The 22,814-nt window shown below is 44.3% G+C and overlaps 1 protein-coding gene across 11 annotated transcripts; it reads right to left on the reverse strand.

Moving 5' to 3' along the window:
• Positions 1-4,460: 4,460 nt before the first annotated feature.
• On the reverse strand, positions 4,461-21,610 carry E2F8 (E2F transcription factor 8). Of its 11 annotated transcripts, none has more exons than XM_082476611.1 (14): positions 20,790-21,405; positions 19,714-19,848; positions 19,460-19,587; positions 17,225-17,503; positions 16,724-16,880; positions 14,691-15,005; positions 14,310-14,471; positions 12,510-12,647; positions 10,801-11,004; positions 10,409-10,496; positions 9,634-10,165; positions 6,097-6,229; positions 5,585-5,979; positions 4,461-5,211 (listed from the first exon to the last, which is right to left on the reverse strand). In XM_082476611.1, exons 3-14 carry the CDS (start codon positions 19,472-19,474, stop codon positions 5,029-5,031), a joined length of 2,601 nt encoding a protein of 866 aa, XP_082332737.1. In that variant the 5' UTR covers positions 19,475-19,587; positions 19,714-19,848; positions 20,790-21,405; the 3' UTR covers positions 4,461-5,028. The 11 variants fall into 11 exon arrangements, 10 of the variants coding, with proteins under 10 accessions (XP_082332737.1, XP_082332734.1, XP_082332740.1 ...); XM_082476608.1 differs by having other exon boundaries at positions 20,778-21,405; XM_082476614.1 differs by lacking the exons at positions 19,714-19,848; positions 20,790-21,405 and adding an exon at positions 21,415-21,610.
• Positions 21,611-22,814: the final 1,204 nt, after the last annotated feature.

A 22,814-nucleotide genomic window follows, 5' to 3' on the forward strand; every position in this document is an offset into this window, starting at 1 on the left:
GAAAAATAATAGGAATCCCTCCCATTCTCTTCAGGCCATTGGGACTCCTTTTCCCGATTTGTGCAAACCGAGAGATGGTTGTTTGAGTTTTAGGTACCCACACCACTGCTGCTGCCATCGTGACAGTGAAGCTTTAGGACTAGGACTGGCATTGAGGCCTGGGAGGAAAAAAAAAAAAAAAGAAAGAAAAATTAAAGGGATTCTCCCCATACTCTTCAGCTTTAAGGGCCCCCTTTCCTGATCCTCTGGTTAGAAAAGGGGGTTTCTTTCAGATTTTTTGCTGTCTCTACCTGTAGCACAGTTCCAGGACTCAGCCCACCCTCGGATCAAAGCCAAGAGATAAAGGAAAGAAAAACCAAGTAATCTCACTGCCATACCAGTTGTGCTTCAGGTTTTGACTTCCCTTCTCAGTCTATATGCTACCGTTTACTTTTCAGAGTCCTCAGCTAGTAGCTTTTGTATTCTCTCTGGAGGTTTTAGTTATAATCGTTGGGAAAGATAGGCTATCATGGGTTCACTCTGTCTTGATTAGCACCAGAAGTTTTGTAATGACAATTTAAATACTGGATGACCACTCTTGCAGATCATTATTCTCAAACCTAGCAACAAATTCGAATGAACTGGGAAACTTAAAAAAAACATAAATTCCAGGACCCTACCCTAGACTCATTTCTGAGGATGGGAACCCAAGAATCTGTAGAAGATGTTTCTGAGGTTCTGATATAGCCAACCTGGCACCGGTTTTGGGGGGTGCCCAGAGATAGGGTCCAAGCTGGAAGTGTGAGAAGCCCTGGATGAGATGATCTCCAAGGTCCTTTCCAACCCTGAGATCCTCAGGCTCTATATTATTCAGAATATCCCATTCAGAAAGCTGCTTGTTAAGTGAGGTGCTTAGCCACTTCCCTCAAATGTTTAACTGAAGCTCTAGATCACGTAGGTCATCTATGTGATGCCACAGAGCTGCCACAGAGCTGACCAAAAAATATATAGAACTGATAGGCAAAGTCAAGATATTAAAGCCAACAGGAGAACGAATGGACTCCTAACCTGTAAGATTAGTTTCATGGAAATGACAACTTCTTGCACTAAAAGCAGCAATAAATTCTAAATTGCTTTATGTGGTGTTAGCCAGAAGGGAGACCATGTATGCTCAGGTCTGAGGATTAGTGGTTTCATTAAACGTCTCCTTTTCTCCCTAGGCTTATCCCTTTCCCATATATTTGACAAACTTCTTTTGGTTGAGTGCAGTTTCTGCTTATGTGCTAGGAATCGCTAGTGACTTTAAATTTGCTTTTCATAAAAACTTATTTCCAAGGGACTTCAGAAATCATTTCCTTGAGCTCACTTCTCTAATGATAGAAGAGGAAACCAGGCCTGAGAGGTTATGTGCCTTATTTAGGGGGTCAGAGCTGGGGCCAGAAGCCAGACGTTGGCTCCTAAGAAACACATTTTCTATCTGACTGAGCTGAGGCAGGTCACTATGTGGCTGCTTCCCACTAGCTATCTATTTTACGTTTGGTAGTGTATATATGTCCATGCCACTCTCTCACTTTGTCCCAGCTTACCCTTCCCCCTCCCCGTATCCTCAAGTCCATTCTCTAGTAAGTCTGCATCTTTATTCCCATCTTGCCCCTAGGTTCTTCATGACCTTTTTTTTTTTTTAGATTCCATATACATGTGTTAGCATACAGTATTTGTTTTTCTCTTTCTGACTTACTTCACTCTGTATGACAGTCCCTAGGTCCATCCACCTCACTACAAATAGCTCAGTTTCGTTTCTTTTTATGGCTGAGTAATATTCCATTGTATATATGTGCCACATCTTCTTTATCCATTCATCTGTTGATGGACACTTAGGTTGCTCCCATGTCCTGGCTATTGTAAATAGAGCTGCAATGAACATTTTGGTACATGACTCTTTTTGAATTATGGTTTTCTCAGGGTATATGCCCAGTAGTGGGATTGCTGGGTCTTATGGTAGTTCTATTTTTAGTTTTTTAAGGAAACTCCATACTGTTCTCCATATTGGCTGTATCAATTTACATTCCCATCAACAGTGCAAGAGGGTTCCCTTTTCTCCACACCCTCTCCAGCATTTATTGTTTGTAGATTTATTGATGATGGTCATTCTGACCGGTGTGAGATGATATCTCATTGTAATTTTGATTTGCATTTCTCTAATGATTAATGATGTTGAGCATTCTTTCATGTGTCTGTTGGCAATCTGTATATCTTCTTTGGAGAAATGTGCAGTTTGAGGAAAGAAATTTTGTGCTGGGCAGATAACTTTGTCCACTACTGTGCTACAACCTGGCATCTTTAAAGTTGCTTCCAGCTTTAAAAATGGACACTCTCCCATGAAAGCCTTTGGGGTTACCATGTGCCAGTGATGTTTGTTTCTATGAGTGCCTATAAAACCAGTGAACAATAATAAGACAAACTGGAAGAAGACGTTTATGAACACTAGTGGGTTATGTAGCTGTATTAGTTACCTACTGCCGCGTGGCAATATCACTGCAAACTTAGCATCTTCAAACAACTCAAATTTATTATGTCAGTTTCTGTGGGTCAGGAGTCTGGGAGTGGCTTAGTTGGGTTTTCTGCTTAGGATCTCATAAGGCTGCAATCAAGGTGTCATGGTTGTGGTCTCATCTGAGGTCCAAGTGGGGAAAGATCTGCTTGCAAGCTCACTCAGACTGTTGGCACCACATTCAGTGTTTCAGTTTCTTGCTGGCTGTTGGTGGCAGGCCACCCTCAGCTGCAACAGCTGCTCACAGGTCCTTTGTTGGGCTCCCCAAACATGGTCACTCTGACTCCTCCAAGCGGGAAAGGCAGGCTCTTAATCATGTACACACACACTCGACACACCTCATCACCTTCACTGTGTCCTATTGGTTAGAAGGAAGTCACAGGTCCCACCCACACTCAAGGGAAGGGAATCCACAAGGGCGTGAACACCAGGAGGTGGGGGTTATGGGGCAACTTTATGAATCTGCCAGTGGCAGACCTGGGTGGGACAACCCCAGAGCTGTCTCAAAACCTGACACATCTCCTTTCTTTCTGTGCATCTGATTTCCCCAAACCTCCGTCCTAGGGAGGTACTTCTCCATGTGTAGACCTGAGAAGGGGGGCAGAACAAAACCTGGCCTGCAGTCTCTCTAGCTCGGCTATCGGGGAGCAGATGTCAGGAGATTCACCTCCTTGGAGCTACAGTGACTGTCTGTCTGGGTTGGTGTTTCTCTCAGTTCTCTGTGCAATTATGTAGTAGCCTCCGCTGAACTGTATCTTTAGTCTATATCTACTACTGGCAACTTACCTTCTCTGTATTGAATGGACTTGCTTTCTTTCATTTATTTGTGTGTATATACTGTCTTCCTCAGTGATACTATAAGCAAAGGCAGGAGCCATTTCTTAAATCAGGAACCATCCACGTGCCCTCCAAGTAGGTTTATAAAAGCCAAGGCAGAGGTACTTTGGGGGAAATAGTTCATATTGGCTCTCTAGTGGTGTGGAGGAAGAGGGATCTCTAGGTCAGTGTGAAAATCTGCCTCTTAGCTGTACTTGGTTGTGCAAACAAAACATGTATATTTGAAAGCTTTGAGCTTGCAAATGCTCAGATTACCCTGAAACAATGTGCTTGGTTCCTGCTAGAACTGCTGGGCATGCATCTGGAGGCAGATGGGTAATGAACAGATAAAGAGATAAAGACATGGGTTAAGTCCTTGCATACACTGGCAGTGTGACCCTGGACTTGCTGCTTGAATTTCTGGGCGCCTCAGTGACCTCATCGCCCTAGCTTGTAGAGATAACGCCTTTAAAATGTGTAACACAGTGCCTGGCACATAGGAAACAAGCAGGAAATAGATATTACAATGATCCTTTAAGACCCTGACGAGGGAAGGCATGTGTTAATGCTTAAGGTACAATTTGTTGCATAACCAGGGGATCAGGGAGATGCACACTTAACACATTATAGCTCGTTCCTTCTCTTGGAGCTCATGGAGGGTTTGATGTGATAGTTCCTTGAGTGTGGACGAAATTAGAATCCTTACTGCTACTTGCCCACCCCTGGAGCTGGGCCCATTTGGAAAGTGTGGAAAGAGGACTATAGCTGCAGCCCCTCTTCTGTCGACAGCGGGACAGAAGAGGGTGGATGCTGGCCATGCCATGCCATGCCAGGGCAGGAGCAGCCCAACTCACACCTCTCATTTCCAACCTCCCAGGGCGTGGTGGAAAGCCCAGGAGACTAAGCTGGCCGTCCTTGGCCAAGCAACAGCTTCTCTGAAGCCATTTTCACTCTGTAAAAGTGGAGCCATATGGAAGATCAAAAGAGGGGAAGAACGTAGGCAATAAACTTGGCATATCTAAGGAAACCCAGGATGTATTCTCCGTACTAAGAATTTGCCTCAGAGGTTCGAGAAATTTTCCTTTTCTTCCAACAGGCCAAATGAAAAGTTAAATACATTTTAGAAAAGTTTTAATTTGAACAACTTATGATTAAAAATACATTTTATAAATAATTTTTCCATAGACTTGATTAAGGATTGTTGCAAACTTTACAAAAAGACATACTGCAACAACAGCTGAAAGAAATTACAAAAAATATAGCTACAGCCCTCCTATTTAAAAATACAGCATTGTACGTCACAGCGTTTTCTTTGTGCAAAGTTGAAGAGAGCGCTGCATTAGGCCTGTCACAGATTCACTCAAAGGGAAGTAAACTTTAACACAGTTATTAGGCATAATAGTATAGGCACAGCTGGAACATCGAACTCTTTCCCCCTGGAAGTTAATATATATCTCAGTTCTTTTATTTTGTAGGACTGATGGCTGAACTTAGCTTAATACAAATATATATTTATATGTGTGTATGGATATATATAAGTATGAAAACAAGTGTCTGTTTTGAAATTAAGTAAACTCCCAACGTATTTACAGCATTTTCAGAGAACGTGTTCTCCAAATCAGTCTGAGGACATCATCTCTGTTAAACAAGTCTAGAAGATTAAACGAGGCCAAATCTGTCAATTAATGGACATCCTCCGTTGAGACTTCCAGTTTTCGCTGTGGGACAAAGAGAGTTCCTATGGAGGTGTTATTAGCACCATCGAAATCCATGCAGGAGGAGCCTGCCGGCTTCGTTGGTCCACCTGGGGTACGGAAGAAGCTTTCAGCCACTAATTGGGACCCTTTGGGTGTCACAGGAACAGGCTGATTGGAAAGAGAAGAATGGAGAAGAGTCAAACCCACGCAGACAGGTACACCTGGCAACCTTAGAAAACTGTACTGGAGGGACACGTCACATGATGGGAACCTCGCATGCCCTGAAATCTGCCGGCTGAGCCTGCCTGAGTTTCATGTTCTCAATTATTTTTGCTAAGGTGAGACAAAAAGCTCATGGTAACCCCATAAAATGGACTCCTTGGGCACTCTTCCTGGGCTTGGAAGGAAGGCAGGCCTTTAATCTCCTCACTCTCCCATCCTTTCCTTTTCCCAAAGGAGAAAAGCAAATGTGAGTCTCCCATGATGTTGATACTGGGGACTTAATAACCTAAGGAAAAATAATAAATGGAAATACTCTTACCTGTTGTGCCCCTGTCACTGCAACTGATTGTCCATTTGTTTGGTTCTGGCCCAGGACTGATACGTCGTACTTGGTGGCCCTTCCTTGCTGAGTGCCTGCATTTTCTGGTGTGACACTAACAGCCTCTATTCTTGGAGACACAGGAACTGTTCCGGGCCCGGGGCTGGCGGACACCTGCACACCGGGGGAGATGAGGCCCAAGTGCTGCAGAGTGAAGTTTACAACGGCTGAGCTCGGGTTCTGGACGGGAACGGCGTGGCTCGAAGTGAGAGCCGGGCTGTTCCCGACAGGGACGGCTGCCACGGAAGTTGGTGAGACCATTAGCTTCAAAGGTGTTACATGAAAAGAGGGAAAATTAACAGCAGTGAGTTCGGATGATGTCACTGGAATAACACCTGGAAAGAAAAGGGGGGAGAATATCTTAAAAGCACAGGCATTTGTCCGAGAAGCATACAAGGCTTGAGTAAACTTGAGAATGACCCACACTTGAACAGTGTTTTACGTACACTCACCTGCAATCGGGGAGCTGTAGATCCTGTGGTTTGGGGAAAGTGTACCTGAGCTTTCTTTACTAGACAAAATGGACTCTGCCCCCAGGGTTGAGCACTGGGTGAGAGGGATTAGGTATCCTGATGGGAACAAGGTCTAGAAAACAAGGAGGAAGCGTTTATTTTACACACAAATACGGAAGAAAAATGGCCAAGCGCCTCTTCTGGGACTAGTATCCCTTGGTGGTTCTCTCATCAGACTAAAGCCTCCAATGGTATGGGCCACGGACAGGCCTGCTATAATGGCTCCTTGAAGACAATAGCCCTCCTTCCCATTCCAACGCTTGTCCTGAATAATACAAACCATGTGTTTCTTAAATGCCATCTGTGGTCTTAGGAAGTGTCCTAAAGCTAGCACTGAACCTGCTTAAGGGCAGGATTTACCCAGCACATCCCCCCGACCCCCACCACTGACGCCCTAAGTCCTGCTACCAGACTTCTTGGTATGATGTGGTACTGTCAGAACAAGTTTAATGCAGCTGGACACCGTAAAGGCACTGCTGTGTTATTATCCGATTGTCCTTGAATTCTGTGGGATGGTATTTCCCAAGAATATTCTGAGGGACTCCAGTCCTATGGGATGCAAGCAGGCACTCTGCGAATCATAGTCAAATATGTTTGGTAAATTCTGAATTAAACAAAGGAAAACGGTCTTTATGACAGAATTTCTAAGGGACTTTTATGATGGCATGCATTGTTCTCCAAGGGGGCATCATGTAACATTTCCTAGGTTATTCAGCAACTAAATTTTTGGTAGTATTGGTATTTAAGGAAAACATTTTAAGAAATGTTGATTTACAGAAAGGGAACGCTAAACCATAGGCCAAAAATACAGCCTCCTGGCTGTTTTTGTAAATAAAATTCTATTGGAACATAGCCATGCCCATTCATTTATGTATTGTCTACAGATGCATTCCTTTTTTTTTTTTTAACAATGGCAGAGTGAATAGGTGCAACAGAGACCATATGGCGCACAAAGCCAAAAACATTTACTATCTGGTCCTTTACAGAAAAAGTTTGCTGACTCCTGATTTAGAACAAAGGAATTATACAACTATAGATTTTTTTTCCCTAGTACTTTAGGTTCAAATGATACCAAACAAACACCCTTATAATATACAAATGAAAGGGCAGGGCACAAGGGTTCAAAAATTACAGATAAAAAAGAGAACTGATTAATTTATATTAGATGCCCAATTGTCATGCAGGAAAAGCTTTAGGGAATAAAGTTACATTCCGAACCGAAATGGCCAGAGTGTTGGGTTGTGTGTGTCTGCACCATGCCCGCTGATCATTGTACTTTTCCAAACAGCGCCTACATGGGTGGCTGAGCCGCCTGAAAAGTCTGCTCAGTCTTACCAGGAGCAGGACTGGTAAAAGCAAAAAAGCAGCTCTTGTAAACTAGGGGCCCTCCTTTTATCTTCCTCCAGATCTTTCTTCTCGCCATTGTCAAAACAACAGTCTATACTTTGATCTAGCTGTTAATAGGTCTGGTCAGAATCCACAATGCTAAAGGGTACTGCAGACTTTCAATTTTGTTTCTTAGATGCTTAGTTCTATTCAATATCTTTACTAGTAGGTTCCTTACAGACTGCAGCAAAGAAGAATTTTTAAGGGGTAGATTTAGGTGTTTTACAAATAGCTGCTCATTGCTATCTTTAATCGTACTCTCTCATGGTACGAGTTTTTCTGGTTGCCGGTTTAACTCTTTTCAAATCTCCAGCAAGACCTCTAATACTCTAATAATAATTATTTTTCCATTTCCTACAAACTATATTCATCGCAAAATTTGTTCACCTATAATGCCAATTCCTTTTTTTTAAAACAAATTAGAACTATTAAAGTAGCAGGATGAAAGAATTTGACATATTTCAACTTGCACATCTTCTCATTGAGCCTACATTACCACTCTTACCCCTCTTCCTATGACACTATCCTGTTTTATTTTCACCATATTTCTTATCATTCACTACCTGATACGTTTGTGTTTATTTGTATACTGTCTTCTCTCCACCCCTAGAAGTGTAGATTCTCAGTAAATGTTTGTTGAATGAATTAACACACGAATCTCTCACTTTCTTTGTCCTGCTCAGTCTGTGCTAAAAAGAAATGGTCAAAATGAAGTCAGAGATGAAAAAAGAAGCAGGGGACGTGAAAAATCTATCCAGTGAAAACCCTAATCCTGAATAACTAAGTGAGCAACAGGAGACCATTATGAAATCATACCCATTGGCTCAAAGAGATTATGGACCTCCCAGAAAATCGAATCAAGCCGAAGCCTTGTGATTTTCCCCCTAGCATGGATATTAGATGCAAAATGATACTATGCTAAGATAATGGATGTTTTGAATGGTTACCATGAGGCCATCCTCAGGGAAGATTTGACAAACTCTAAAGCCTCCTTAATAACAACAGTTATAGATAATACCCTTCAGCTTCTACGGTGCCTTAAAAGGACCACGAACCCCTTTATGTAAAACATCATCTAATAAATGCACTTAACCTCACAAAAACTGTAATATGGCCCTGGGGCAAGTGCTCAAAAGCAACCACCCCCAAAGGCAGGTGCTGGGTTTGGTCTGATCCAGAGCACAGGTTTGATCCAAAGCACATTCTCTTTACACCCAATAGACGATCAGGAAAAACTGGCAGAACAAATTCTTTATAGATGTGGAAAAACAAGATGAAGGGAAGTAAAATAACTTGAATTCACAGCAGGGACAAAATGAGAGATTAACTTCTGCTTCCACGTTTAGTGGTGTTTGTTTATTTGGTGATGCTGTCTCTCATATATAATTGTCCTAAGGGAGGAAAACGAGATAATGTATGTAAAAGTGCCTAATACTTCTGCTGTATGGTATGTGGGTAGGCATCCAATAAATGTTCATTCCTTCCTGAATAAAACTCCATCTAGGAAAAAAATTGTCTAGAACATCAAAATCTCTAGAAACCAATGCATCAAATATACCTAAAATTAGCCAAGCTAAGTTTGATTTTTCTATTTGCACAAAATAGAAATTTTGGTTTGAATTTTAGGTAGAAAGTAAAAACAGGGGGAACAATTTCTCTTCTAGGCAACAGATGCCAGTTACATGACATCAAACAAACATCAACTAATGACTCAGAAAGCAGGAGTTAAAGGGACCCTATATATCCATCCATTCATTTGGGGTCACGGCTGCTTGTAAATTATTTAAGACTTTCATGGCAGGTGTTTGCATTCCAGTGTGTGACGGAGAAATGGACTTAAGGACAACCACCCGCGGTGCTTTAAAAAGAGAGCAAATAATCCCTTCCTCCAAAGGTTAAAAATGTCCCTGCCATCATCCCAGTAAGGGGATTAGCTGTCTGAGGCCTTGTTTGGATTATGGGGTGCTAAGGAACAGTTCCCTGTTTTCTGAGAGACTGCTCTTCGCTCTGGTAAATTTCACAAGCCACCAGATTCTCTCCTAATCAACTGGGGAGCTCCTAAAGCTTCGCACAGTTCAAGGCTGTACTTACTGTGGAGACATTTTCAAGTCCTTTTAGGTCTTCTTTAAATTTCTTTTTGGAACCACTGTCCTCGAGCATGCTTGCCCTCTTTGAGCCTCTTTCTCCAGCAGGCTCCCTGTCTCGGTTCTTTGTACCTTGTCGCTCCAGCCCTGGCAGCAAGCTTCCAGGCCTGGCGGAGGCACTGGACTTTGGTGCATCATTGGCTGCATTCTCTGTGGTGGTATCGGTGGAACCTTTTGCTCTCGTAGCATTAGAAGAGGGCGTGGGGCAGACCGTGGGGCTCAGGGCTTGGGGCGGCGTCATCGTTTGGGCCTGGGCAGGCTGCAGGTAGATGGCATATGATGGGCCCGAAGGGGCCTGAGGTAGGATCATGGGCACTGCCGATGACAATGGGCTGGGGATGAGGGGGACCACCCCCAGGGGCTGGATGAGGGACGGTGCTGTCATCTCTAGCTCAGCATTTGCTGGAGTGTCCAGAGGGGCCACTGGTTTGCAGTGCCCGGATCTTGCCAGTTGTACTTTCACTTTCTTTCTGGGGTCACTAAAAGACAAGATTTAAATCATGATACAATGGAAACATGTTCTCTAAAATGTTCTACCACTTTAGATTGCCCCAGATTGAAGCTATGCTTTTATGAAACTAGCAGATAGTTTCTGTAATGATTCCGTATAGAAAAGATTCTCTCACCAGTTGCCAAGGCTAGTCCCTATTCTTATGTAAAGTAAGTAATCCTAACGATGCAACGTAAAGTAATGCATCCTGTTACTAAAGAGCGTTGCCTACCTTGATTGCTCTTCTAACTGCATTTTGCAAATAGCTGCGAGCTGAGCCATTTTACTTGGGAAAGGCACAGAATTCTGAGAACTCTCAGCTGGTAAAATAAAAAGAAGGTGGGGGAGAGGATTGGTCAAAGCAAAAGAATACATGTTCACACAGATGGAACATCACTGAGGTCAAAGGAACATGCACCGCCCCCCAAAATCACCCAGCAATTAAACAATAAACCCCACAAATCACTTTTTATCCTTTTATTCATATATAGTTAGGCTTCAAGTGGGTTTGGGACTATGGAAGTTGAAACAATTCTCTAGCAAGTCCCGCGGGATCAAGTAAGCTAAAAAGTCAGATAAAAAGGAATTCTTCCGAGCAGAGCCCTGACATGATTGTAAACATACCTTTGTTGGTTTTGATAGGGCTAGTGGGAGCAGAATTTATCTTTCTTCGATCACTTTCTATGCTCTTTACCAGTTTGATGAGAGATGGGTGTCGAGTGAAGTTTGGTTTCCCACGTGTGGAAAAGAGGTTTTTGGCACAGTTCTCTTTAGAAGACCGCCTCCCTTCCAAATCAGAGGCAGCAAAAGGAAGCACTGGGCCAAGACCTGAAACAGGAAAGGGCAGTGTGTTAATACCCAGTTGGTTCGGCCTCCTGGGGTATGAGGTCAGAGTGTGATTCTAAAATGATTTTAGGAATTAAACTGGCCACAGTTAATAGAGCACCTACTATGTGCCAGATACCGTTTTAAGGGCTTCACCTACAAAACCTTGTTTATCTTATTAAATAAATTCTGAGATAATATTTCACACTTTAACATCTCTGAAAGCCGTTGTATCTTATAACCAGTGGTGTGCTATAGTGTGACTGTTACTGATTTTTCTTTCTTATTGATATATAAAACATTGTGCATCTCAGAATCAGTGGAGACTTAATCTGATGAAATATGGTGACCCTCACTGCTATGGAGTGAATGTTTGTATCCCTCCCCACTCCCCCACCCACCAAATTCATATGCTGAAACCTAATGCCCAATATGATGGTATTGGGAGGTGGGGCCTTTGCGAGATGCTCATGAGGGCAGAGCCTTCTTGCATAGGATTAGTGCTCTTACAAAAGAGACCCCACAGAGCTCCCTAGTCCCTTCCACCACCTGAGGTTACAATGAAAAGACGGCTGTCTAGAAAGCAGGTCCTTACCAAACACTGAATCTGCTGGTGCCTTGATTTTGGACTTCCTAATCTCTAGAACTGTGAGAAGTAAATATCTGTTGTTTATAAGCCACCCAGTTGATGGTACTCTGCTATGGCAGCCTGAACAGGCTAAGACACTCTCCACAACTTGGGTAGGTACTTCTCAGGAAATGCATCCCCATTTCAGAGACATTTCAGACATTAACTGACTCACGGTCTCTTAGCTTGTAGAATGTGGGCCTGGGATATGAACCCGATCAGTCTAGCCCAGAGCCTACACTCTGAATCCCTGTACTGAATGACCTCTCTCTGTAGTTATATCCAAAATCACAATAACCTTGCGAAGGTGCCACTATTCTTCCCACTTGCGGGTGAGGAAACAGTCTTGGAGAAGTGACCTGCCCAAGCCCACAAGGTTGATAAGTATCAGAGCTGGGACTGGAACCTAAGCCTCCCTCTGCTTCTACAGCCCATGTTCTTCCCACTTGCCAGCACTTCTGTGTGGGGATCTTGGTGGAACGCAAAATGTCAGAATCCCAGAGTTGAGATGGAGACTAGAATATTGATACTAGAATGAATTCACTTCATATTCTCCATGTGCACAGACTCTGTTATGGTCACTGAACAGCATAATAATGACAGCAGTAGTATCTTATGCTTCGTGATGCTTTCAACTTTCTCAAATCCTTTCACATACAGATTCTACCTCCTGCACAAGGTGTGCAGTTGTTATGGACCTTGTGCTGCTGATGAAGCCAAGAGCTAAATTTTCCATATCGGTACTCATCTTTGTAATTTCAATCACTTATATATGTTCTTTACATGTGGGAGTGTGGGTAGGAAGGGAAAGGGGGAATATCTCCAAATGTGCGTTAATTCAAAATAATGAAGGAATGAATGAAAGAAAACAAATACATACCACTGGAATTTGGACTGATTTCTGGGCCTGTCCATTTAAAAGCTGGTTTTCGGCCTCTTTCCTCTGTAACATGAACTTTCTTGATAAGATCCAGGCTACTCAGAACATTAGCTATATCATACAACCTCCTAATTTTTGCTGGGGGGAAAAAAAGTGTATACATCCCTTAATGGAATAATGAAAGATCAAAGGACTTTGCTTCATAAGGACTTCATGTACATTCAAAGAGCTATCCTAACTATCAATGTCAGAGAAAATGTGACTCTTCTTAAGTTATGCTAGTGACACTGCTTTAATTAAAACAACAAAAAATAGTTTTAAATATTGAAAAGACGCAGTTACTGATGATACTGAATTTTGAAATGACAAAAGTACATGTTGGAAAAGGAAAAGTGACTCAATGAGATCACCCTATTGGGAATCATGTTACAGATTTTCTAATAAAAATTTACCATTGCTGGGCATCTCCTAGTGAGGATTCAGGATTATGAACAAATAGAAATATAGCATCGATGATAAATGTATTGCTTTCCTGCTTGTGATAGTTTATAAAAAGATTTATTTAATAACATAAGCATGGAATATTCTATAGCCCATCAAAATTTATAAATTTTCATACTGTCCATATGTAATGTGAAAAGCAGAGATTTGTTACTTCTATAAACCTTACATATCTTGAAAAGTTTTGCTACAAAAAGTCTGCCTTTACTTCAGCTTGACAGTACAAAGTTACAAATTGAGCCCCTCTTTCATAGCCATGCCAGAAGGTTCTGAATTTACGGGGGATTCAGGAAATTACACATCTGTAGTTCCTGGAATAGTTTCCAGGGCTGTGACTAACCAGTGAAATGGAGAGCTGAAAACTGTCTGGTGGCTCAGAGAAAGCGGGCAGCCCATCGGTAGTATCGGGATGTGATTTTTGAGATGACAGATCTCCCAAGCCCATTGCCAGCATTATTGCCTTAATCTCTATTCATTTTGTCTTTAGAGACACTGGAGATATATGAATATACTTTCATATACTTTTAATATACTTCACCAGTACAGCTTCACAGGGATGGGAAGGGATCTGTGTGGTAGCTCCCAGGCATTCCCCCAGCCTCTGCTGTGGCTTGGGGCAGCTCTTCCTCACCAGTCAGCCGGGTCCCCCGAATGACCCATGTCCAGGCCAGCCTCATGCCCTACTTGGAGGTCGCTAATGCCCTCAGGTGTCTGCTGAGCACTCCTTTCCACACTCTCTCTCTACTCCTCTTTGAGGGGGTTCCTGCAAAGTCTGTTCTAGAGGCAAGGGTAGAGCTGTGTTAGGGACCCAATCTACGGTCTCTTTCCAACTTAGAGCAGATATTCTGGCTAAAACCACTTTCAAAATGGTGAACCAACTGTGCTGCAGGTCACTTCTGGGGACAGTGTTAGAAGTTACTTTCACCCTCAAATATGAGAGTCAGTGGAAAGAGCAGAGACCTGGGTACCACTCCCACTTTACAATTTACTGCTCATTTAGATTTCAGACAGTACAGATTCTACATGTGTAAAATGGAGACAATGTTACAGTAACAAAGGAGGTAACATTTAAGGAACTGTATAAGCCAAAGTGTCAGATAAGAGTAATTATATATGTATCTTTGAATCCTACAAGTCAGCTAAAGCAGTATCATCATGGCTTCTGGGGAGAAGTGAAGATACAAAAGCCTAACTAGATATGATCTGTTTATATAACAAATGTATTTGGAAATCAGTTAATAACCGAGATTTTATTATTTAAGAGTAGGTCCAAAAGTCCATGGCAGTCGTGCCACTTACTTTTAAACTTGCTTTTATCCAAATCTTCCACATGGTCCTCCCCAATTAAAATCTTGGCAGCAATTTCCAGGCTTACTATCTGAGGCGTTGACACCAAAAATAGCATCACAAATTTCTGGCTCATCACTCTTAAAGACTTGTCTTTGCGGCTGTTTACAGAGGCTTTGGAGAAGGAAGAGGATTAGAGAATTAAAATTTATGAAGGGACAAGTGCTTTCTAAAGTAACCAGGCTAAAAATACCACAACCTGATCCCACGGTTGATGTGCAGCATTTTCACATTAAAAGCAGCAGTAGCTTTGAGCGTGGTTCCCTAAGGAACCTCTTCTTTAGACCTCCCAGAGGTGCTCTGCCGCCTGGGCTTTTCAATAGCAGCTCTCACCTGCCCGATATTCCACTCCAGGGAGTTCGACGAAACACATGTCTGGGTGTCCATTTTGGCCAGTGTTTGATCTGATGATCGGATCCTCTATACGGTAACTCTTACTGAAGTCAAACTCTTGTTCATATTCTTTCTTTTTGATCATCATAATCTGCTCGGCATACTTGTTCTCTTCCCCGACGCTCTTCAAAGTCCCAAGGGTTTGGTTGAGGTTGTGTCGGCCGTGCCAAGTGTACCTGTTTTTGGCAAGCCGGCTCACCATGTGCAGACTCTCTAGGACGTTGACGATATCGTAAATGCGTCGGCGCTCGACATCTGCAAAGAACGAGCAATTGTACCTTACTAGGATCAGATTTTGTAATGTGGATAGAACTGAATACCTTTTCCTTCCAGGGATTACTAGTCAGTAGGTTCTGGATTATATAACTTTATTTATGCTCAACAAAGAGTGTGAAGATGAGAAAGGCATGCCCCTGCTCTCCAAGGGCACAAATAGTTAATATGAATTAGAAAGGTGACATTTATTGAGGGCTTCCGCTGCGCCATACAGGTTTAGGACATTTTTACCCTGAACTTGTGAGGTAGGCATTATTATCCACACTTTAATGATGAGGAGATAGAGGCTCAGGCTGGCTAAGCTGTTCACCTCAAGGCACAGAGCCAGTAAGTGGCAAAATCAAGTCTACAGTGCTCTAAATCCCACACTCTACACTCCATTTCTTATATTAGTTCCCAACACACACACACACACACACACACAAACACACACACACACACACACACATATATATATACAGCTGTCATATGATAGGTACAAGGTGCTGGGATTCCTTGCTGTTCTGGAACTTGCCAGATATGCCCTTGCCTGAGGGCCTTTGTGCTGGGCTGCTCCTTCTGGCTGGATTCCCTCTCCCAGATGTCCTCATAGCTCCCCACCTCGATTCTTTTGAGTCCTTGCTCGGATGTCTCTCTCTTAACAAGGCCTGCCCTGACCACTTCATTTAAAATTAAATTTCAAATTGCAAAGCACACCCCTAGCACTCCGGATCCCCCTCTACCTTGGTCTACATTTTCTTTTTTCCATAGCACATATTACCTTCTAACATATATCATAATTACTTACTTATTATGTCCTTTGCATATTATCTATTGCCCCCACTAGAAAGCAGGTTCCACAGGAGCAGGGATTTTGTCTTTCTGTTCACCAATGTCATCCCAGCTGCTACAACATTGCCTGGCACATAATAGGTGATCAATAGATACCTGCTGAATTAAAGGGTACATCCTCCATAGCTACAATGAAGTGTATGTGAAGAGATGAGTCTAAATGGCATATTCTTAAAATATGAAATAAAGTTGATATATATAAACATGTATGAGGACAAAACTTTCTTCCCAGGGTGATAGCTATATATTAAAATATCCTGTATATCTCTTCACAGATTCAGATTATAGTATTTTCATGACTCCAAAGGTATACCAAGTTTGCCACAGACTCCTTTTTAGCTGTAACTAGGTTTGAGTCCATGAAGAGAGGAGCGAAAGGGGGCAGGGGAACACAGTAACTTTTGGCAAACACAAAACATTCAGAAAATGCACTGGTTCTCAGAGTAGTGCTGAATGGCAGGGAGGGCTAAAGCCCTGCTCCCATGCCCAGAGGCCGATCCTCATTGTAAACTGTGAAGAAACCATTCCACAGCCTGGCTCCACAGTGAGAAACAAGACCCAAGCTCAGAGTTGTAGCTGTTTATGAAACAAGTCATAGAACAATGGTGCCTCCCTTTAAAGCTTCAGAGCTTTCGAAATGCAGCCAGAGCAATCTCCATTGTGATTTTCTGCTTCTGTTTTAAGACTTAACTGAGACTGGAAACTATATGCGGTTATTCTTAAATTAATAGGGCTTTACAGATGGATAACTTCTGTGTGGCCTTGTGTCATTACAAACACTGGCTAGATGAGTGTGGGTCTGAAGGAGTAAGTCTATGAAGTTCCTTTAATGATTAACCATTTCGGTGAGCTCTTTGCATACTTACTAAGTTCCTCGGCTACTTCATCAAGACAGATGTCGTTATTCACAGCAGGGTTGGGATAGTTGGGATATCGAGCTAAGAACTTATGACACAACAATCCTAAACTTTTCTCTTTTCGACTGGGTTGGGATTTCTCATATTCGTCTCCAGATAAGTGTTCCTACAAAGAAAGATGTAAATAATATCTTATTTGTAAAGATTTATTGGGGGCATCTGTGCTCAATGACTAACACTTATACATATGGTTTGCTTCCATAGCTACAAAATTGGAAAGAAAAGGTGTGGAGCCGGGATAAATTGCTTGACAGATCTGAAAGGGAAGAAGTTCATAAGTAAGTCACAGGTTCAGAATTCCCAGGCTGTATTTGATGGGGTCCAAGCCCCTCCAGGGCTCTGAGGGGGGTGATGCTTTACACTGCTAGTGCTTCTGCAACAGCTTCACACTGCTCCCCCGACCCCCGCTCCCCAAATCCCCCAGTCTCCACCCAGGCCTCTGAAACCTACATGTAAACAATCTCTGGCCTCAGGTAATCCATTTCCGTTGTCAAACAAACCCCTTTTCTGATCTCTGTAGCGGATCTCTGGGCTCACGGCACTGATTAGCATTTTTAGGTTGGCTGTTGGTGTCCACGGTTCTCCCTGGGAGATCTCCTTGGGCTTGGTGGGTGTGGTTAAAGGGCCAAAGTCAGGTTGGATCTCCGCCAACACTATATTTGCTGCGGTGGATTCTTTCAGAGGTGTTTTCACCAGTCCCCTTTTATGTGGCTCGAAAAAGAGATTTTCCTGGTTCAAAACAAGTAAATTATTAAATCCACTGTAAAAAAGGATTTATCAGACAGCTTTTGACTCTAGAAATTGTATAAATAGAATAGTGCTAAGGAAAAAATGCCTAGTGAGGTTGTCGAGTTGATTAAATTAGTGACTATATTCCAATGATCACTTTGACACTTGTCCATTCTAATAGCTAAATTTCCCATTTTTAACTTTTCAACAAAGCATGGACTTAAACTTTTCATCTTATGTTCCAAGAATTTAAAAAGAAAACTTTAAGACTTATAATTTTAAAAAATTTTATTTTGAAGTAACTTTAGATTTAGAGAAGAGTTGCAAAGATTGAGCATTCCCATATACCTTTCACTTAGCTTCTCTTAATAGGACTGATAATTTAAGTGATCCCAAACTCCTAGGAGTGACTTTGACTTATGACACTGTAATAAGTAAAGGTCTCCATGGCAGAAACCATGTCCCATTCATCTGTGTATCTAGCACAATGACTGCATGCAGTGGCTACTCAATAAAATACCACTGATGAAGAAAAGTCAGAGAGCCAAGGAAACAAGGGTGAGGGCTAGCATATGGTCAGACTTGTTGGCAAAATCCACTGGGGAGCAAAGTCCAGAGTGCCTACGAGCAGCATTTCCGACCAGAAAAGTCTGCTCTTTGAATATTTAACCTTTTCACTTTACAGATGGAGAAAATGGAACCCAGAGAAGTAAAATTAGTTACCTAAGACCACAAAGCTGGTTCCTGGCAGAGGCTGGACTGCCACTGAGAAACAAGGGGGTACATTAACAGCAGTTCATACTTAAGACTGATGGAGACTACATTTCTTCTACTTTTGGCCACTGGTGACTTCACACATTCCTACCACCTGTATCTATTTTATTTTTATTTTTAAAAAATTTGATTAGGATGTTTATTATCATGTTTTTATTAACAACAACAACAAAAGATGTTTGTCTACAATTTACAATGTACAATGACCAGTCAATCCCGCTCTTGCACTGCTATGCATTAACTGTTCTGTTTTAATGGAAACACTGAGAATACATCTGTATCTATAAGGAAATGCTTAGGATGGCAATAAGGGAAAGAATAGAGGCTCACTAATTCTTCAGTGACTTTAGGAACAAAGATTAATGGGACTATTTTATATGTCTATGACTCTTTAGGATTTATCAAGTGCTTTTCCATTTGTGTTTTCATCCAATCCTGTAGTCCTATTCTACAGAAGAGGACACCCAGGCTGAGAGAGGTCACACAGGACTTGAATCTGAATCTCCTCCATCCAACTATGGTGCCCTTACATGGAAGTCAGTGTGATGCACCCAAGCGGGGGGAACCCTCCCCTGATGGTGTACTTGAGAGGTGCTGATCCAAGAAGGGGATTTTTCTCAGGGCTGCTGTCCTTTGCCTCTGACTGTCAGAAGCAACAGCAATTCTCTTATTTGACTACTATCTAAAACTTTTAGGAAATTTGCATATTTCATTTTTTTTTAACCTATCAGTATTTGGACATCAATCAAGATACCCCCCACTGACAGTGTCCCCTATAGTTAAAAGAAACTGGTGGTTTGGTAGAAAATTATCTTAACAGGAAATCCAATCTCAAATCATGTCAAATGCCCTTTCTGAATTCCTATTGTTCAAGAATTCTCAGAAATATCATAAAGCAACTAACAAATTTTATTATTCTTAAAAATACCTTTTCTCTCTACTTATCTCTTTGAAATTTCCACCAAATCATAAAAAACTAGAAAGATTAATCCTGGGTAATTTTCCTCTCTTCAAAAATTAAATTTCCCTTCCTTCTGGGTTTTTATAGGGGCTAACCAAAAAAGGATAACCAAAAAAGGGTGCGGCATTAGTAAGATATTGGATATTGAAAAATTATGGAGCTAAATCAGGATGATGTTGCATTTAAAAATGCAAGGATGAGTATTGAAGCTAAAAAGGTACCTTTTCGTTCTCCATTCTGTAAATTTCTCATACATTTAGAGTTTCTTTAAAAATGAAAAATCTGGATTTCCTCCCAATATCCTGATGGTTCAAGTAGTCCAGGTAGTCCAATTAAAAACTTTAATATCCTTAAAGAAAAAAGGACATAGAAAAAGTTAAAGAAAAATAAAAGCAGTAGATCTGTTGAAAATAACTTCATGGACGCCACAGGCTACTGAAACAAAGGCTAAAGAAAACTGACAAACGACACTTACATTTTATTCCCGACCACAGACAGCCCCACGGAGCAGAGAACTCCATCAAACGCCTGTAGATTTCTTCAGCTAACCGATCCGCTGTCATGAGACTTCAAGCAACCCACAGAATTTCCAGTGACAGCCCTCTCCCACCTTTAGAGAAGGCAAACAATTCTCCAGACCCCACCGAATGGACTGAAGCCAAGCACAAGCACCCACCTGTTCACAGATCAGAGCTCGGGACTCAGAGCATGAACCCAGGTTCCGGCTAAGCAGCCACAACCCTAAGTATCTGGATAAAAGTCTGCATCTAGATGTCTGAATTTCTCCCTTGACACACACGTGCATAGGCTCAGCAGTAAAGTCTTGGCAAATAGCTTGATAGGTAACTTACAAATTCAGTCCTTAAGCTCCAAACGTATTCTGGGCATTTAAAGAGCGCCTTATGATTAAGACTTTTTAAAAAAAAAGACTTCCTTACAGATGCGGCTTCCTTAAAGCGCTATGTACTCGCTATTCAGGCGGCTAGTTCACGCCACAATGTTGGACCCTACCATGGAAGGCTGCATTTGCTCAGCAAGGCAACCAGGTACAGTCCCCCTGCCGCCACCGGCTCCCGCGCCCCGCGCACTTCCCCTAGCGCCAGGCCAACTGCCCCTCCCCCTCCCCGGTCCCAGTCCGCGCGCCGCCCGCCAGGCAGTTCCCGGACAGCATCCTCGCGGTTTCTAGGGCAACGATTCCCGACCAATCAGAGTGCTGGTCGCGGGCCTGCGATTGGTTGGCGGCGCCATGGGCGGGTCCGGACCTTCCGCCTTCGATTTAAAAATTTGGCGCGGAAAGCCGGACCGTGGTCGGCACCGCCCCTTATCAGCGCGGGGCTTGAGCGCGGGCAAACCCGCGCCCGGAACCACAGCATCCCCGCCCCTCCCCCTCGCTCGCCCCCTCCCCTCTGCGCGGGAGCTCAGCTCCTCCCTCCACTGCCCCGGGAGGAGCGAGAGGCGGGAAACGGCCGCCGCTGCCTTCCCGAGCCCTCTCCCGGTGCCAGGCTGGCCGAGCGCCGCGTCCCTCTGCGCCCCGCTGACCTGTCAGTTCACCTCACGGTTGGAGCCGACGGGGGCTGAGCGGGGACTCCTCGGCACCCCTTCCCCGCTCAGGCCCGGGAGCCCGCGTGTCGGGCAGTCAGTCGGTCCTTACGCTGCGCTGAGGTGGGTGCCGGAGGGAAACGCCGGGACCGGGACTGGCGGGCCGGCGGGCGGGCAGAGGGAACGTGACCGTCCAGGAGCAGTCAAGCCCCCGATTTGAAATTAACCCGCTCCCGGCGCGAGCCGATCCCGCGGGCAGGGAGGGCCGCTCCCCTCCCCCACGCCCGCTCTTCCCGGCCCCGGACCTCGCGCGCCAATCCGAGCCTCCAGACTGGAGCCGGCGGCGAATCAGGGTGCAGGCACCGCCCTCCGGTCCTGCCTCCACGACAGAGTTGGGGGAAAAGTTAAGCAACTTTTTTTTTTTTTTTTTTTGGCAAACACCCCCTCCCCTAGCTCAAAGTTGGGGAATGAAGTTTAGTCCGCCCGGGGCACGCGGGTTGGGACGCGGGCGCTCTGCAATCCCCAGCCTGGGTCCGTGGCACCCCCTGCCCAGCCCCAGATCCGCTCACCTGCCCTGGGGATCCCAGCCAGGACCATTACCCCTTCCACCCATGGCATGCATTATTGTGTTGCCCACCATCTCCTCATGGCCTCTAGAAACTGGGGTGTGGAGGGAGAAGCTTGCCAACCGGTGCTCAGATTTGATGGGCGCGGGGTCTCGGCCCAGACTTGAGAACGCAGGTGTGGGAGGAGGAGGAATAAGGTTGAAAACCCGCCAAGCCTGTTCCAGGCGTCCCCTGTCTTCCCTCTCCAGGTCTCCTCCCAGCTCCTCCCTTTCCCCTCCCTGTCGTCTTCCCTCGCTTTTCCCTCTTTTTCCGGTTTCCGAGCCTCGGGCAGCTTCAACATGGAATATTGTAGAGTTCTAGATTAATAGGAGGTTTGGGAGACACTCTAGTCCAACGCCCTGTTTTGCAGACGGGGAAACCGAGGCCCGGGGCGGCAGCGCTGCCTTTGCCTGTGCCTGGATTGTTTGCGCCCGCGTTGTCTTGCTCCGCTGTTCTCTGCTTTAAAGCGTTTCCCTTTTCTGGGGACCTGTGCTGGAGTTGCGGGGCCGCATGTATTGCCCAACAGCGCCTAGATCAGGGCGCCCATCTATCGACTGTTTGGTTTGAGCTCTTCCTCCTCTTTTGTAATTTCGCATCTCTTAAGCTCCAGCAAAGCTCGGGGCCGCAATCCCCTAGCGTGTAACTTATTTATATTTGTCAACGAATCACCCAGTGCTGACTTGCAGCGCGGAATATTCTTATATTCCCGGACGCGATATAAGGGCGGGGATACAGTGATACTGAGGCTAAGGTCGCCGTGCTGTAGCGACAGGCCGTAGGACCAGGGGTCCCGGTGGCGAGCGGTGGCTCTTTCTCCCGCTGAACGCGACCTCAGGGCGCGCAGGGTGGCTGCCCCGAACGGTTAGCGCCGTGGTGTCTCCGTCCTTCCCTCTCCACTACCCGGGGAGCGGGTCCTACCCGGCTTCAGGCAAGTGTCGCTCAAGAACTCGCTTCCACCTGAAAGCCGACCTTGGGCGCGGTGCTGTGCAGAAGCCAGCGGCCACCTAGAGCTCTCAGATTTAAAATAAAGTGAGGTTACTGGGCAGGGCCCCACCCCCGACAGCACTGAGCAGCTCGTTCTTACTGAGCCCCGGTACACCCTTTCTGGAGGAAGGTGTGTTTATATATACATCCACGAAAGGTGGGCAGCTGGTGCTTCTGCTTTAGCCACTGTTTCACGGACTGTTCCCCCTCTCCCACCAGCATTTATAAGAGTGTGCCTGTCCAGCTCTGCCCAACCTACCTTAAGTTTTTACAACCCGGGAATCCTCTTTAAAGGGAAGGTCTGATGCCACTGTATTCAGAACCGGTGACTGATGCGTTCACATCTGTGGTCTATGGGGGCATTCATGCCCCAGGTGTCTAAGTGCCAAGTACCTGTAAGGCAAATAATGCAAGGAGCAGCTGCCTCTGGTGAGGCTGCACAGATGTC

The sequence above is a fragment of the Balaenoptera physalus genome (genome assembly GCF_965194825.1).
Source record: "Balaenoptera physalus genome assembly, chromosome: 10".
Classification (NCBI taxonomy): domain Eukaryota; kingdom Metazoa; phylum Chordata; class Mammalia; order Artiodactyla; family Balaenopteridae; genus Balaenoptera; species Balaenoptera physalus.